The sequence below is a fragment of the Zootermopsis nevadensis genome, unplaced genomic scaffold (genome assembly GCF_977971745.1).
Source record: "Zootermopsis nevadensis isolate Lab colony 2312 unplaced genomic scaffold, Znev_1.0 Znev_ptg000031l, whole genome shotgun sequence".
Taxonomy (NCBI): domain Eukaryota; kingdom Metazoa; phylum Arthropoda; class Insecta; order Blattodea; family Termopsidae; genus Zootermopsis; species Zootermopsis nevadensis.
In genome coordinates, this window is record NW_028259163.1 from 285,766 (window position 1) to 300,276 (window position 14,511).

At 36.7% G+C, this 14,511-nt stretch overlaps 1 protein-coding gene across 8 annotated transcripts in view; it reads left to right on the top strand.

Moving 5' to 3' along the window:
• The window catches only part of LOC110827621 (uncharacterized), a 16,733-nt gene continuing 2,222 nt past the window's right edge, over positions 1-14,511 (top strand). Inside the window, exons 1-14 of one of the 8 annotated variants that reach the window (XM_087359465.1) lie at positions 1-197; positions 545-699; positions 2,642-2,960; positions 7,732-7,828; positions 7,950-8,076; positions 9,164-9,339; positions 9,609-9,881; positions 10,669-10,760; positions 11,494-11,680; positions 12,108-12,318; positions 12,626-12,772; positions 13,167-13,324; positions 13,861-14,096; positions 14,309-14,489. In XM_087359465.1, coding sequence (XP_087215591.1) covers positions 7,741-7,828; positions 7,950-8,076; positions 9,164-9,339; positions 9,609-9,881; positions 10,669-10,760; positions 11,494-11,680; positions 12,108-12,318; positions 12,626-12,772; positions 13,167-13,324; positions 13,861-14,096; positions 14,309-14,489 — 1,876 coding nt within the window. In that variant the 5' untranslated portion in view covers positions 1-197; positions 545-699; positions 2,642-2,960; positions 7,732-7,740. Of the gene's footprint in view, positions 1,790-1,942; positions 2,090-2,641; positions 2,961-4,918; positions 4,942-7,731; positions 7,829-7,949; positions 8,077-9,163; positions 9,340-9,608; positions 9,882-10,668; positions 10,761-11,493; positions 11,681-12,107; positions 12,319-12,625; positions 12,773-13,166; positions 13,325-13,860; positions 14,097-14,308; positions 14,490-14,511 lie in introns of those variants that run through there. The other 7 variants (XM_022059493.2, XM_087359464.1, XM_022059746.2 and 4 more) reach the window with 7 other exon arrangements.

Genomic DNA, 14,511 nt, shown 5'->3' on the forward strand with positions numbered 1-14,511 from the left:
GTTTTTGATTTTTTTTTAACATCAAGAAAGTCTCAGACTAAAATAGTTCAGGAGCAATAGGAATTAAAGGTTAGGTTTAAACAACAGTAAAATGACAGTGCTGTCGGAGTTCTGGAATGTGCCCCTCGTTCAGCTTTGCAGAAACTCGACAGCTGGCATACAATTAGTTTTGCAGAAGAGTGAAAAGTATTATGCAGGTAAGTACTCTCATGATTTAATACTTTCTAGTAAAAAATTTTTCTCACATTTTAAAGCAGAATTTATAAGTTTTTTTTGCAAGAATTTAACATGTTTCAAATCATTATAATCCATTTTCTGATACTATTTGAAGTTAATTTCCCATATATTTGTGTGAATAACGGTACATAAATTTGTAAGGCCTCCATAGTGCATAGATTTTTACTGTAAACATTTTGCTTTAAGTTCACTACAAAGTAAAATTCACAAGATTGGAAGTGAGGCTGTAGTAGATGTTAAAATAGTTGTGTATTAATTTGCAGTCTTCTAATTGACCTTCTTTGCTTCTAATCTTGTATTTTCACAGTGTGAAGATTCCATTTAGACACCTTTAACTTTATTTCTGGATATTGCCATCTGACTTGATGTTAAATTTAGAAAAGGAATGCTTTTTCTACAAATATCTCTGGCTGTTGACAGGTGGCCATAGAGTGTATTCTCACTGGCATTATAACAACACAGGTATGAAAATATGTCTCTGTTTTAGTTTTAATTGTCACATTCTGTCACATTTCATATGACAAGATCTACAGTGGAAGTATGCGTTTTGAATCCCACACAAGCTTTCATTATCGTTTCAGTAAAACTTTTAAATTGTAAAAATTATTTAGTGCGCAGATAAGTAACTGTTTACTTCCTTCAACAACGAGAAAAAACAAACCAACACCAACGATTTATTTGCGCTCTGTTGCAGGTACAAATGTTCTGTTGAAAATTGTTTGTGATGTCACAAATTACTCTTCCTTGCACTTTATTAAATATTCGTCATACGAAACAAAATATTTATACTCAACATTGTAGATCTTATGTCCTGCATACTGAAACATTTCTGAGAAAATCAGTGGTTCGATTTCAGCTGGATGAATCAGGAACCAAAATAAATGTCATCGAAATCTGTCAAGTATTTTCAGAGATGGAATATGTAGGTGGACAGACAGATGAACAGAGATTACCTCTTCATTATGCATTCACTTTGTGCAGAGAACACACAAAACATTGCTCACAGAACAGTATTTCATTTGTTTCAAGGGTAAGTGCTAAGTGTTTATTGTGATAATTCAATTGTTTTCACGTCCGCCAACTTTCTCCTGGTTTCGTGTTTTTATCAAACATTTTCTGCTGCTCAGACATCCTTTACACAACTTTGGCCTGTGATTAGCTATCAGTAACAGTTCTAAGGAATGTAAAGTACCTTTTGTTGTGTACATGAATGCTGATAGATTCTAGCATCGGTTGGTTCATTTGTTTTGTCTAGATGTAAGTGAACTTTCCTGTTGCCTGTAGATTTATTCTGTGTGGTATAACGCCTGTAGTGAAAGCATTAATCATGCATGTGGCACAGTATTTTTTTCAGAACACCTGCAGGGAATACCTTAAAACACTGTGTGACTCTCCTAGGATTACTTAATACTTCCCTCCCCTCTGCTCCTCCATTTCCCCTTTCCCCTCCCACATGACCTTCAGTTGTTATGCAGTACAATACACTTGCATTTAGAATGACTACTAAGTACAGTCAAGACCCGTTCTTGTAGACACTTCAGTAAATATGCAGGTAGGCAGCCAGGCTTTTGTTTTTATTTTGGTCAAATTAGAATATTTTTTTTGTCCAATCAGGGTTATTTCTTTCTGTGAAGGAGGCAATTTTTGTGTTGAGTGTTGGTGTGATGAAGGAAGTAGCAGGTGTTGTGTAATGTAGAATTTGCAAGTTGTTGTGCAGGCTAGTGTTCTTGTGAAAGCTTAATATGTTTATGAATTAATTTAAGTTAATGTGGTTTGGAAAAAAAGCAATTATACTGTGTTTGAGCAATAGTCATGTGATGTGTAAAGGGAAGTGTTGGAAGGCAGTAAGAATGTAGGAAATGGATCATTTGAACCATCTGTATTTGTACATTATTCTTCAGAAAATTCTATTGAAAAAGAGTATATATTCTGTGTTTGGAAACATGCATGACTTCTTTGTAGATTTTATCTTTGTCACTGAAAGTGTTGTTGTGTTATTATTTGTGTATTTATATACATTTTTGGTATTTATTCCTTCTCATCGAAAATATATTTATTATGGCAGGTATTATAATAATAAAGATACAGTAACTGTGAAGTTAGTTACTGCAGTTTGTTATAGATACTGTATAATGAAAATCAAATAATGTTAATTATTCTTGTGCAGGTTCTATAATATTAATTTATTAGTAGGTGTAGCGATAAGTACATTTGCTACATTATTTAAATCTGAATCCCTTATACCAGTGTGAAATAGTTTTCTAACATTTCGTTGTTTAATGTCTTCATTTTGTAGATGTCAGTGTTGCTGTTACTATATCGTAATAATAGTAAAAACATGATCATTATAATAGTCATTAATACTAATGCTGCTACTTTTTACTCTCTGTTTGATTTGTTGCAGAGACTGTACTAGGCATAATGTGAGAAGATGTGATACTAAAAGTGGAGGTGAGTGAGTGAGTGAGTGTGTGTCACTCTGAGAGGGGACATGCTAATGACTAACAACACCATATCAGTAAACAACTTTCGCTACTTGTGTGTGTAACTGTGTGTCCACACACACAGTTATCACTGAATATCTCTGAGGTGAGGGCGTATTACTGACATGGAGGAACACGTGAGTGATTGGAGCAGGATACTCAACAGATTGTTTTAGTGAATGTGATGGCCTCGCGTGCGAGTGATTAAGTTATTTCTACAGAATCATCAAAAAGCTCAAGGTTAGTATTTTGTATTATTTTCCTTTGTATGTGTTCTTTTATTTTTTACACGTGGTTTCAAATTTCTTTTACTGTTTTCCATACTTGCTTCTGTGAATTCTTTTCTCTCCCCATTGATTTATGAATGCCATCAGGGGAACCACGGCACCCTTGTCAGATTAGCAGCCCTTAATTCTATTTGACCTTGGGTCAGTTTTTGTATGTGGCAGCCAGCCAGTATTTTAACTTCATATAAATGTGACTTTTCAGACAAGTAGGTGACTGCGGTTGACCTTGTACACTTTATCACCAAGAAATTACACTCTCTGTATGGTCAAGTAGGTAATTCATAACCGTTACAAACACCAGTTGCAAAATTTTTATACGTTTTCATTTCATTTTTGCTACATTATTTTGAAATGCGTGAAGACTCTTCTGTTAAGTTTGGTTTGGGTTCCATATGGGCAATAGTGTGACTTAATGGAACGTGTGTTTTGTCATTAGAAACTAGTCTCCGTGTGATTATGTAATGTTTTAACAAAACACATTAAAATTACAATCTTTCAACGTGTTATTCACATCAGTGATTTACTACAGAAGAAGAAGCATAATAGGAGCACTTTGTATATTCCGTAAATCTGGTTGCGTGTACGTTTGTTCTCATTTGTTACGTGACTCTGCTTTAATGATTCGTGTAACAAAAGGTTTTCCCTTTATCTTGTTGCTGCTTCTTATGAGGTCATTTCCTGCTTATGTGACAGCTGAGAAGTTTGTAGGTTACAGTTTACAAAGAATTCAGGACAAATTCAATACGTCATTGTCTTCTAAGGAATGGTCTTTCTTTGACATTCAGTGCTAGTTGTTGCATTTAAGAACAGTATTTTACCATTATATTCTTAAGTAGATTTAACTTTCTTTCAAAATGAGGTGACTATCTTTTAGAATATTTGATTCTTCTATGTTGTACTCAGAGGCTAGGTCACAGACCCTTCTGTTGGATTAAGAGTTCTGTTCTACTGCAAAATATATTAATCTTATTTAGAAATGTGTTTTGAAGAACATTGAAAAAATAACAAACTTCACTTATTTTTATGGTGACCCACATTTTGGAAAGTGCTGTACTTGCAGTAGAGTTCCTACCATAAAATATTTTGGATGATACAGTGTGTTCCATATAAATTAAATTAATTTTGTTCGCTCTTATTTAATTAATGGTCTTAATGTTGATTTAACAATTTTAGAACGTGTACAACATAAAATATTTTTCTTCCATGTTTTTTCTTTAAAATACATCGGAGAAGAAATTTTAAAGTTTTCCTACTGATTCATGAATTTCATTTGTTTGTGATTTGTATAACGATGATGTTGGTAGCCGAGACTGTATAGTGTTGAATGATCTGTGATGAATATATAATGAATTGGAAAGTTAGCAGAAGGAAGTTGTCAGTGCGTAATGTGAGGTACTACTGTCACATTTGCCTGGATGGACTGCAGAAGTTCTGTTCAAAAGTGAATTTTAATTAGTGCTTTGCTTTTGGAACTTCTGGTCCTGGTTTATGATACTAATTTTTTACAAATTAACTCAGTGGTGGTTTGACATTTACAGCACTTGGAGTGGGGCCTCACTTTAAATATTAACTGTAATATGTACATAGTTTAGGTATTTTGTCAGTATATACACTTGTACATAGGTGGGAAAATTATATAAATAGATGAGATGATGAGTCATTCACGGAACATGTTCCTATTTCAACATTACGATGACCCAGAATCTGAAAAAAAAGATTCTTTCGGTTGCAGCCTCGTCATTCTGCTATTGCATGAGTGCAAAACGCCTGACTGAGGAGGTACGTTGTAAGTGCAGTGATGGGGTGGGGCGAGGAAAGGGGGGGGGGGCTCTGGATGGAAAGCTTCCGAGATGGGGCATTCTTCACTGGGACCCTATCTCTCTTAAAAGAAAGGAGTCTGAACAATCGAAAGAAAGTAACATTCAGCCACTCAGGTAAACAATCATTTGACATATTTATGTGCAATTGTAGGAAGTATCACCGGTATTCATAAATATTCTGTGATAATAATTTTGTAAAAGAAAAGTGTTGTAGCATTTATGTGTTGTTAATGGACTTAAAGTTTCGTAGTTATAATGTTGGTGTCATTAATATTGGAATCCATGATTCCTGCATTTTATGGTAATAATATATAAGGACTGGACTTTGGAAATTTGATTTAACATTTTGTTGTAGAAGTATCCCACCAGAAAAATAAAACAGACGCTACCACCTAATTAACTGAACAGTCCTCATGCATGGCCTGTGATTGTTTTGTCTCCTTTTTTCATGCATCTTTCTCGACTTGTGGTGCGTATTTAAAGTGAATGGTGTCCTTAGTCAGTTTTAACATGTTTGTTAGCGATGGTTTGCTTAAGTGATAGTGTTTTAGTTATTAAGGAGACCTAAGGTCAGCTGGTCTGTAAGGCTGCGTACATACACGGACGTGAGCTGCTAGCCTGTTAAATAAAATAAAATAATTGATATCCTGACCAATAAGTTTTTAATTAGTGGAGCAGTTTTCATAAGCCTTTTGAGTACATGAGTTATTTTGATGCAGTATTTTTGTTTTAAGTCAGTCATATCATTTACAACATAGAATTCTAAAATTTGTGCACTGAATTATTTTGTATGTTGCAAAAAGCAAAGGTAATTGATAAAGCATGCAGAATGTTACTATTAACTTAGTTGCTTTATGCTGTTTAAGGAAATAATCACTGTTTATTCTGAAAATCACACAAAACAAGTAAATACAGATTAATTTAACATTAGAGCACGTGGTATTATATACGTAGTTACCACCGGGCTTTAAAGGGTTAAATGTATGCAGTGGCAAGTGACTTTGTCTCAGGATTTTTTTGATTTAATAAATTTTATAAAGAGAATGTGCCAATAAGTAGCTTATGTCAGCTTCAGATGCAACAGGTATTAAGGCCTAATGCAGGAAGGATGTTGACTTTTCTGAAGTTTGGATGTGGTGGTGGAAATACGCGATTGGGAGTAATTAGTTGTGCGTCTTAAGGAAAGAAATGAAATACAGGTGCAGTGTAGCAAGACGAGACTCTAATTAAGGGACTGATTGTGTGAATCATAATACCCTCTTCTCTCTCTCTCTCTCTCTCTCTGATGGGAAGTAATTTAGCACGTGAATGTTACTTCCCATTTCATTTGACCTGGTTACCAACGTCCAGACACATGTGAACTGTTTCAAGGTCTCATGACCTCCACTCACTCACTCACACGGAATGAAAGGAAAAGTGGAGGAGTCGCTTCTGGCAGTCTGAATGTATTTCTGTGCTCTGAAGCGTTTTATTGTCAGTTTGTTGTGTCCCACTTCACATGTGGGCGTAGGCATGTGGGCAGGTGTTTTTTTTTTCAGTGAAATGTTAGCAGCTGTTGAAATGCTGTACAGTATGTAAATTAATCAATCATTTTTACTTTTGTTTAAATACTTAAGATTATTATTAAATTAATATATTTGTTTATTTATAAAACACTCATCTCCGAAACGTTGTTCAATTTTATTATTTTATTAGACGATGGATAACATCCAAAAAAACTTTTTATTTAAATAAATGATCTATTTCTCAAGTGTTTCTCATCCGTGTTGTGTACAATTATAATTTGTTTCAAAACATTGTATTGTGATCTGACATTTGAATGTGCATTGTAAATAAATTTCCATTCAGAAAGTAAATTGAAAATATGGGGATCTTGTTGCAGGTATTTTTATACTTGTTAAGCCATCGTGAGCCATTGCAGCAAAACGTGGTCTACATTAGTACCAGCATAACTGCTTCATTGCCCTTATGGATGACTGACACCCCTGTTTTAAATGGTTTTTAAATATAATTGGATAATCTCTTGTGGATGTGCCAACCGCATGATAGGCCCAAAGACCTACTTTTAGGTGCACTAGGTAGCAAAATATTTCTTTCTTTGTGCCCTATGTCATGTAATGACTCTTGATTTCTCCAAATGAGTAATGGTGTATGATTTCGAACTTATAATTTTGTATGCTGTACAGATGTTCTCAGATGAACTGTAAGTGAACGTCACTGCTACGCCAGTTTTATTAAAATCTAACCGTGTCTTTTGTATTCACCTTTTGTCGCAATATTTTCAACTCTGTAAGCACATTGGGTGCTACGCTGTTGCAGTGTTTTGAGGGTGACTGTACTGATGTGCCATTTGCTGCATATTACTGTGACCTTTGGTCTGCGTATGTAGCGTCTTTAATATTAATTTTTTTTGTACCTGTACCTCAGAGACTTTTAGTTGCTCAAGAAGATTTTGCCGTATGGTCTCTTCAGGAATTTCTGTCCTCCTCCCTCTGCCCTCTGGCGGGGGAAATTTACTGGTGGCGCACTTGGAATCACTGTGTTTGTGGGCCTTGTCCATCGCCTGGTATCCTGAAAAGAATGTAACATTTCAGAAACTGGATCTGTTTCTGTCCTCAGGTTAAAAGGTGGAGACTGTGAACTCAGCCAAGTCTGATAGAAAAAGCTTGCCCCAATCATTCCAATTTCTGAAACACTGTGCTATTTTCAAAATACTAGATGCTGGACAAATACCAAAATCCAATAGTACTAATTGTAAAAAAGCAGTACCATCATCAGAATTGGTTGGTAGTACAGTGCTTTAATTTTTTGTTTTATCCTAACAATTTAAAACTGCTCTTCTAATTTCTACCAATATGTATTTTTGTGTCGTATTTTACATGTATTGCTGTTTTGCCGTTTCAGTTATCTGCAATGTATCTCTTCAGTACATCACATGACACTTCATTTCATCATTACACATTAATTCTGTTCACTTGCCATTTGCTCCACCAAGTATTAGGTGAGTAAGTTTCTGTGTGACCGTGACATTGCCACTTCAGATTTTTGTGACACGTAATTGAATGAAATTGGTTATTCCGTTACAGGAACTGTAAGGGTACATTAACGTATGTTTGTTGCAGCACAACATTACCATTGCAATGGAACAGATACCTTTGTAAAAGTATCGGGATACAGTCAGGGTCAAGATTATTTACTTCCATTATATGCAAGCCAAGGTCATGTAGTAACTGGAGAATGCTACAAACGGTAAGACCAGTTTGGGTAGTGTGGTCATAACTGATAGAGTTAAGATGTGTATTTGTGGAGTGTCATAAAAATTGTGGTGTCCTCTACGCGTGGTTGAGACATTTCGCTTTTTGATCGCTGTATAAAGTATCTTGATACCGGCTGCATTATTATTAGTGTGAAAATGGTATATAATGTAATAATATAATTAAATTGTGTTATGTCCAAGGTTTACTGATAAGTGTGGGTTATGTTTTATATTGGCAAGATCGTATAAACAAATTACCAGTAAAGGATCCTTTGATCACATGATCAAAGGATAATTATATTAAGATTGAAGAGTACAGAACTGACATCTATTTCTCATTTACGGAGAACACTGTGTTAAAATAGTGGTTAGTGTTTATACTTCATGAATATAACTTGAAGGTCCCTTGTTTTAGGTTATGTTCCCTTCTGTACCTTAACTTTGTATGTGGAGTGCACAAAGTGAATGCCTTATTGCAGGTTAGGTTCTCAACATGCAGCCTGCAAACATGTTTTGGTAGTCCCACATCAATTTTTGTGTTGTTGTATTAGCCTCTATGATAAAAAAATGTTCCCAAGTTCTCAATTTGAAGAATGTAGTTAATAAAAATTCCAACTTCTTAAAGAAAATTATTGAGTAATATGTGAATCTTCTTCTGATAGTGGGTTTTAATAAATTACCAAGAAGTTTCAATAAATTGGCATCATTTATGACTTTGCAGCCTGTTTGTTAAGAGTAAATGTGGGCTCTGATCTTAAAACCTTGATAACTACTGCCATAAATGGGACATGATGTTCATTTAAACTTTTAAATAATGCAATGAATTTTATTAAATTTGGTGTTTGAGGTCCACAGTGTAAGTTGTTGGACCATATTCCAGACTGTGTATTACATAAAGACTTAAGTCAGTTGCAGTGTATTTCTTTATAGATACATCATATCAATTAATGTTTCAAATACAAATTTAGGTTACATGTCTTATGTCATGTCTATATAGTGTGTATCACTGTTTGTGATTAAATGGTGATGCACGGTAAATACAGACTCTGTCGGCAATTCATTTGAACTTCTCTGTGACAGGTGTAAGAATTCTGCAGACTGTGATGGATTTCTGGTGGATTATACATCTTCCACGTGCTATCGAGTGTCCAGTTCATACGGAACAGCGACAACTGTTAGCAGCGACTATGGTTATCATTACAGTCCGCACTTAAACGAAACCAACTACTTTGAAAGGACGTGCTTGCCCGCTGGAGGTACGTGTGTCTTGCCTATGAAATCAGATTCCCAGGAGGAACCCGGATTTTCCTCTTCAGTACCATTTCCACATTCCTTTTGGCCCACCCACCCATCAAGAGCACTTTCCCAAGGTCTAAAGTAGTGAGGTTGTGAATGTGGTTTCTGACCTCAATCTTGTGCTGATGTTAAGAATTCGTGGAACTTTCCTTCTGCTGTCCTGTGCATCTTCATGTCGTGGTGCTGCGGAGGGGGCGTCTTCAGCATTGTATTTTATTTTCATTTGTAGTGCCTACAAAGTGCAGTTCGAAGGGATGGATTTTTGAGAGAGTACCAAACTACGAGTTGGTTGGATTTGACGTCGTGACGTACATAAGTGACACCAGAGAAGAGTGCATGCTGCGATGTCTGCAGGAAAATCGCTTCGTATGTCGTTCGGCTGAGTTCACGTACGCCGCAAAAAGATGCGTTCTGAGTAACCAGGACAGACAGACGAGAAGTGACTCCTACAGGGCGACACCTTGGGGCATGGAATATTTGGAGAACCAGTGCGTTGATTCTCGTAAGTGGTCTTTGTAAACTTGCTTTGCTGATCAAGCCAGCTGTTGAATTTTCTAGTTGTATTTAACTGAGAGACAGATTCGCAGTGAATCAGAAAACAAATTATCAGTCTTTTTTTCTATTCTTTGTTTGACCAAATGCTTTTGGAACTGGTGGAATTGTTTGCCCCCCAATTAGTGGGAGGAACGTCAGTTGATTGAAGTATATCTTTCATTGAATTTTAAATCTGAAACAAAGAAACACACTTAGATTATGTGGACGTTATGAGGCAGTGCATTTATACCATTCCTTTCAAATGTGATAGTTGTTATAACAAAGAAACATTTGTTGTATGCATATTAAAACACATTAACAACTTAAAGTAGGGCCTGACTGAGAAACTGCAGGTTAGCTAAGTGTGCTTATGAGGAAGGGCACTGCATTCAGTGGAAGTAGGCCAAGGTCGTACAAACACAAACGAGAAACACGTGCAGAATGTTTAAAGAAGCTGCTCATGTGACATTCATTCATGCATCACAAATCAGTCGGACGTTCCAACCTGGAAGTGTCCTCCATTTGGAACCGAATTGTTCATGATGAGGTCAGAGAGTTCCAGGGAAATTTAGTATAAACCTGGTTAAAATGGCTGCTACAAATGTTCTATTGGCAGTTACCATTAACAGAATATCAACTTTTTGTGTTAATGTACACTGTCTCTTTCTGTGGGCGTGTTTGCACGTGGTTAGTACATGTTTAAATACTGTAATGTCTGCTAATTGATTTGTTAAATGTTTTCTTTTGATTTTAAGCACCACCAAGTCAGACATGTTCGTTTGAAGAATACCCAAACAGAACTATCAACTACAGAGACCTGGAGTTTACAAATTTAAGTCAAGACACGGTACGTAGATTTCAGATTGTAGAAATGAGATGAGTCGAGTCTGTGTTCTTCAGCACTGTTTCTTTGAACGAGCCGATGAAAGTAAACTCGATGCGATCGCTTGAGGTAGGAATTTTGTCAAACAACCGTTTTAGGACTCTACATTTCTGGATATTATTTAGTTGTCAGTGTTTGTCTTCTGGGTTTTTATGTCATGTGGACTTGTAGGTGGAATGTCCTGTCTCCATCTCCTGTCTTAAAGATTAAAGTAATATGTTCCTATGAAATCTGCTTGCAAGTCCAGACAGCATTGCTAACGTTAGGATCAGTGACGTTAGTGTGACTCAGATTAAGATGGCTGTCTTCTGGGTTGTTGCGTCATTTAGTCTAGCGGAAGTTTACCGACATTTCAGATCTGCTTGCTGCCTCCTTCATCGGGGCGATGAATGACTTAACGTTGCATACTTTAAACCTTAGACTTCCATGTGAAATATTTTATACGCTGTTAGAAATGTTGACCATTCAGATTACTTGGGTAGAGCCGCTGCATAAAAATGTGTGTTTCTGGTGAGATTAATACGTGTTAAACTGATGAGAAAGGAAAGGACACTTTTACTGTGTGTACGCATTCATTTTTCTGCGATTTTTCATTGAATTTATAAATTCGCGCCCTGTTGCTGCCACGATTTTCGTAGTAGTTGTGTTTCGGAAGAGAAGGTGATTCTGTGTAAAAGTGGAATTTGTCAATTTGCAGTGCCATGATAAGTGTGTGAATGAAACTAAGTTTATCTGTCGGGGCTTGACGTATGTGCCTGGCACAGCTCGTCAGAATGGCGTGTCTGTCTGCTGGCTTCACGGTGATGATACTGTGAGTGTTGGACCTCGTGCGCTGAGGCCTCTTGCAGGGGCCATATATATGGAGAGAGTGCCCTGTCTAGATCGTAAGTTGAGTGCATTTCTTTAATTTTTTATAGAGGGAAAGGTCTTATAATTACAGGAAAAGAATCCTTCTGCTTCACTGGACATTTCTGAATTCCTTTTGATCTGTTATCAATATGCCATATTTAAGGAATGGATTTTTCAAAGGTAAACGTTTAGAAGTATTCATTTTTTATGCATTAAAAGTAAAGTATATGCTCTGAAAAGTAGGAAATATATTGAAAGGATGTACCCACGATTACACAAAGTAGTTGGCGGATGTCTTGTGCCTGGTTGAATAAATTGCAGTATTATGTGTCTTTCACCAAGGAAATACATATTTTTCCTACATTACTGCCGTTTTTCCTACAAAACTACACTTTACGCAGTATATTTTTATTTGCAAGAAAATCGTCTGTTGTGCTGAGGTTGTTTGACTCTGCGTTTCAGTGATGGTTATATGTTCTGAACAGTACATAAATGTCACGTTAAGGACAGTCGCACCATTCAGTGGGCGGATATATGTCGTCGGCCATTCAGATTCATGTAGCCGCCAAGGAAATGGAGGATACACCACGACACTTAAAATGCCTATATCTGGTGCTGGATCATCAAACCAGTGTGGGATTATGATTATGAAATCAGTTGGTGAAACAAACCAGTATGTATTATGTCATAAGAATTTAGGCTTTCTGATAGCATATAATTGAGAAGTACAGTCTATTACACAGATATATTATCAAGTATATAAGAGCAATCTGGCATTGAAACAAATCCAAAATTGTTTATACTCTGAGTTGGAATTTGCAACGTCCAAATCTGTGTTAGTGTTGGAATAAAATTTCGCTCAAAATTCCAAAGGATTTGTTATTTCCTTTGTACGTCCAGTTTGTCATAATCACTTTATATGACGGTACCTAATTATGAAATAGTTAATTAATTTAGTTTTATTTCTTGGACGTTGACAGGACCCTTATGTCGACAGTAATTGTGATACAACAAAACCCAATCATACAGCGACGAGGCGATCGTTCAGTGAAGATCGGATGCTTACTGAATGCTAGCTTTCCTCGAAACGTGACAGTAAATGCAAGCCTTATTTTGACAGGACCAGAGTAAGTAACGTTAGGCTATACAGTTCTCTCTCTCTCTCCCCCTCCCTCTCCCTCCCCCTCTCCCTCCCCCCACATGTTTTATAAATGGTTTTATATAATCGTGAGTGTTATGGATTAAGCCTTTTGCCTATTTTGGTTATGAGGATTAAAAATCTTCCTTCTATTGAAATGTGGGAGTAGGAGGTAGAGGAAAATGGGAGGAGGAAGGATAATGAAGTGCCCACGCCTGTTTATTCTGAGCGTGGAACTTTGCTACATTTTAAATGGTGGGAACATCAAAGACATTAAGTCATTTGGAATACACCTGTTTTTGAAGCCACCGTGAATAAAGTATTACAGAATGCACACTACGTTTGATAATGATTTAAGAACCTTATTCATGATTTCTTTTCAGCAGCCAGTCGGGGGGTAGTACTATCGTTGTCAACACAACTTCCGTTCCTCCAACTGTGCAGATCCGTATCGTGGACCACAGTACGGGAAATCCAAACACCAAAGAGGCCCAGCTGGGCCAAGAACTTGAATTTAGGATTGACGTGGATCCTGACAATGGTAAAAGAATCTGTGTTGTTCTGGAACATTGTTTCTTTGTAAACCGCTGTGCAACTTTAAAGTTTTATATTCGCATATGAACTGCGCAGTATAGAGTTTGACTTATAAATATATGAGATTACATTAGATTCATAATATCTTAATTCTTAAGATGGCTGTCTTCTGCGTTGTTGCACCGTGTAGTATGATAGTAGTTTTGTGATGTTTCAGACGGAAGTGATCATTGCCATGATGATGGAGGCAGCAAGCAACTCAGAAACATCAGTAACCTTCTAACAGACTAGTGATGTACAAAATATCTTGCATAATGGCAGTGATATTTTATGATAGATGTCATTGTGACTGCATAAATAAAAGTAGCCGTTTTGAAAATTAACTCCGTTTAGGTTCAGACTGGATGAATTTGTAATGAAGTTCTTTACTAGGATGGACTAACTTTATTCAGATATCTGGCCATTGAAGACACCTTCAAGATACTAATTGTCTTCCGCATGCAGCGATTTTAAAACTTGCCTCTGAATTTGTTTGTGTTTTAGGTCCATTCGACATCATGGCAGGTCATCTAGTAGCAACCAGCAAAGATGGAAGTGATTCAATTCTGCTGCTGAATGATAAGGGCTGTCCTCCTGATCCTCTTACCTTTCCAGCTTTCAGCAAGGCTGGTCCTAATTCCAAGTCTCTTGTGGCGAACTTCCGAGCGTTTAAATTTCCTCGTTCGCTTCTCGTTCGCTTCAGCGTCATGGTGCTGTTCTGTCCAGGAACATGCCCTCCAGTAAGTTGACACATTTCTAACAACAGGTTTTGTATTACGAGCATCTGTTACCCAGTACTCATAATTCATCATCACTGCATCATTATTAGTCCGATTAATGTAAAATGGAATGCTGTAGTGGGGGAGGGAAAAGACGGCACAAGATGAAACAGATTGCAGTAAAATTGTTCTTCTCAGTTTTTTCATCTTATAATTTCGTCTGTTTTATTTAGACAGACTGTGGGAATGGAATCGTTGCTTATGGTCGACGCAGAAGAGAAATCGCCACCAACGCCACGCTGTACGAAGAAATGCCCCTGCAGACGGCGCTCGCTGTTTACAGTCCACAGTTGCTTCCAAGCTCACTTTTAGCAGCTTCCGAAGCGAATGGCAAAATTATAATTGGAATTGAAGGTAAGATTGTGGTTTTGAATCT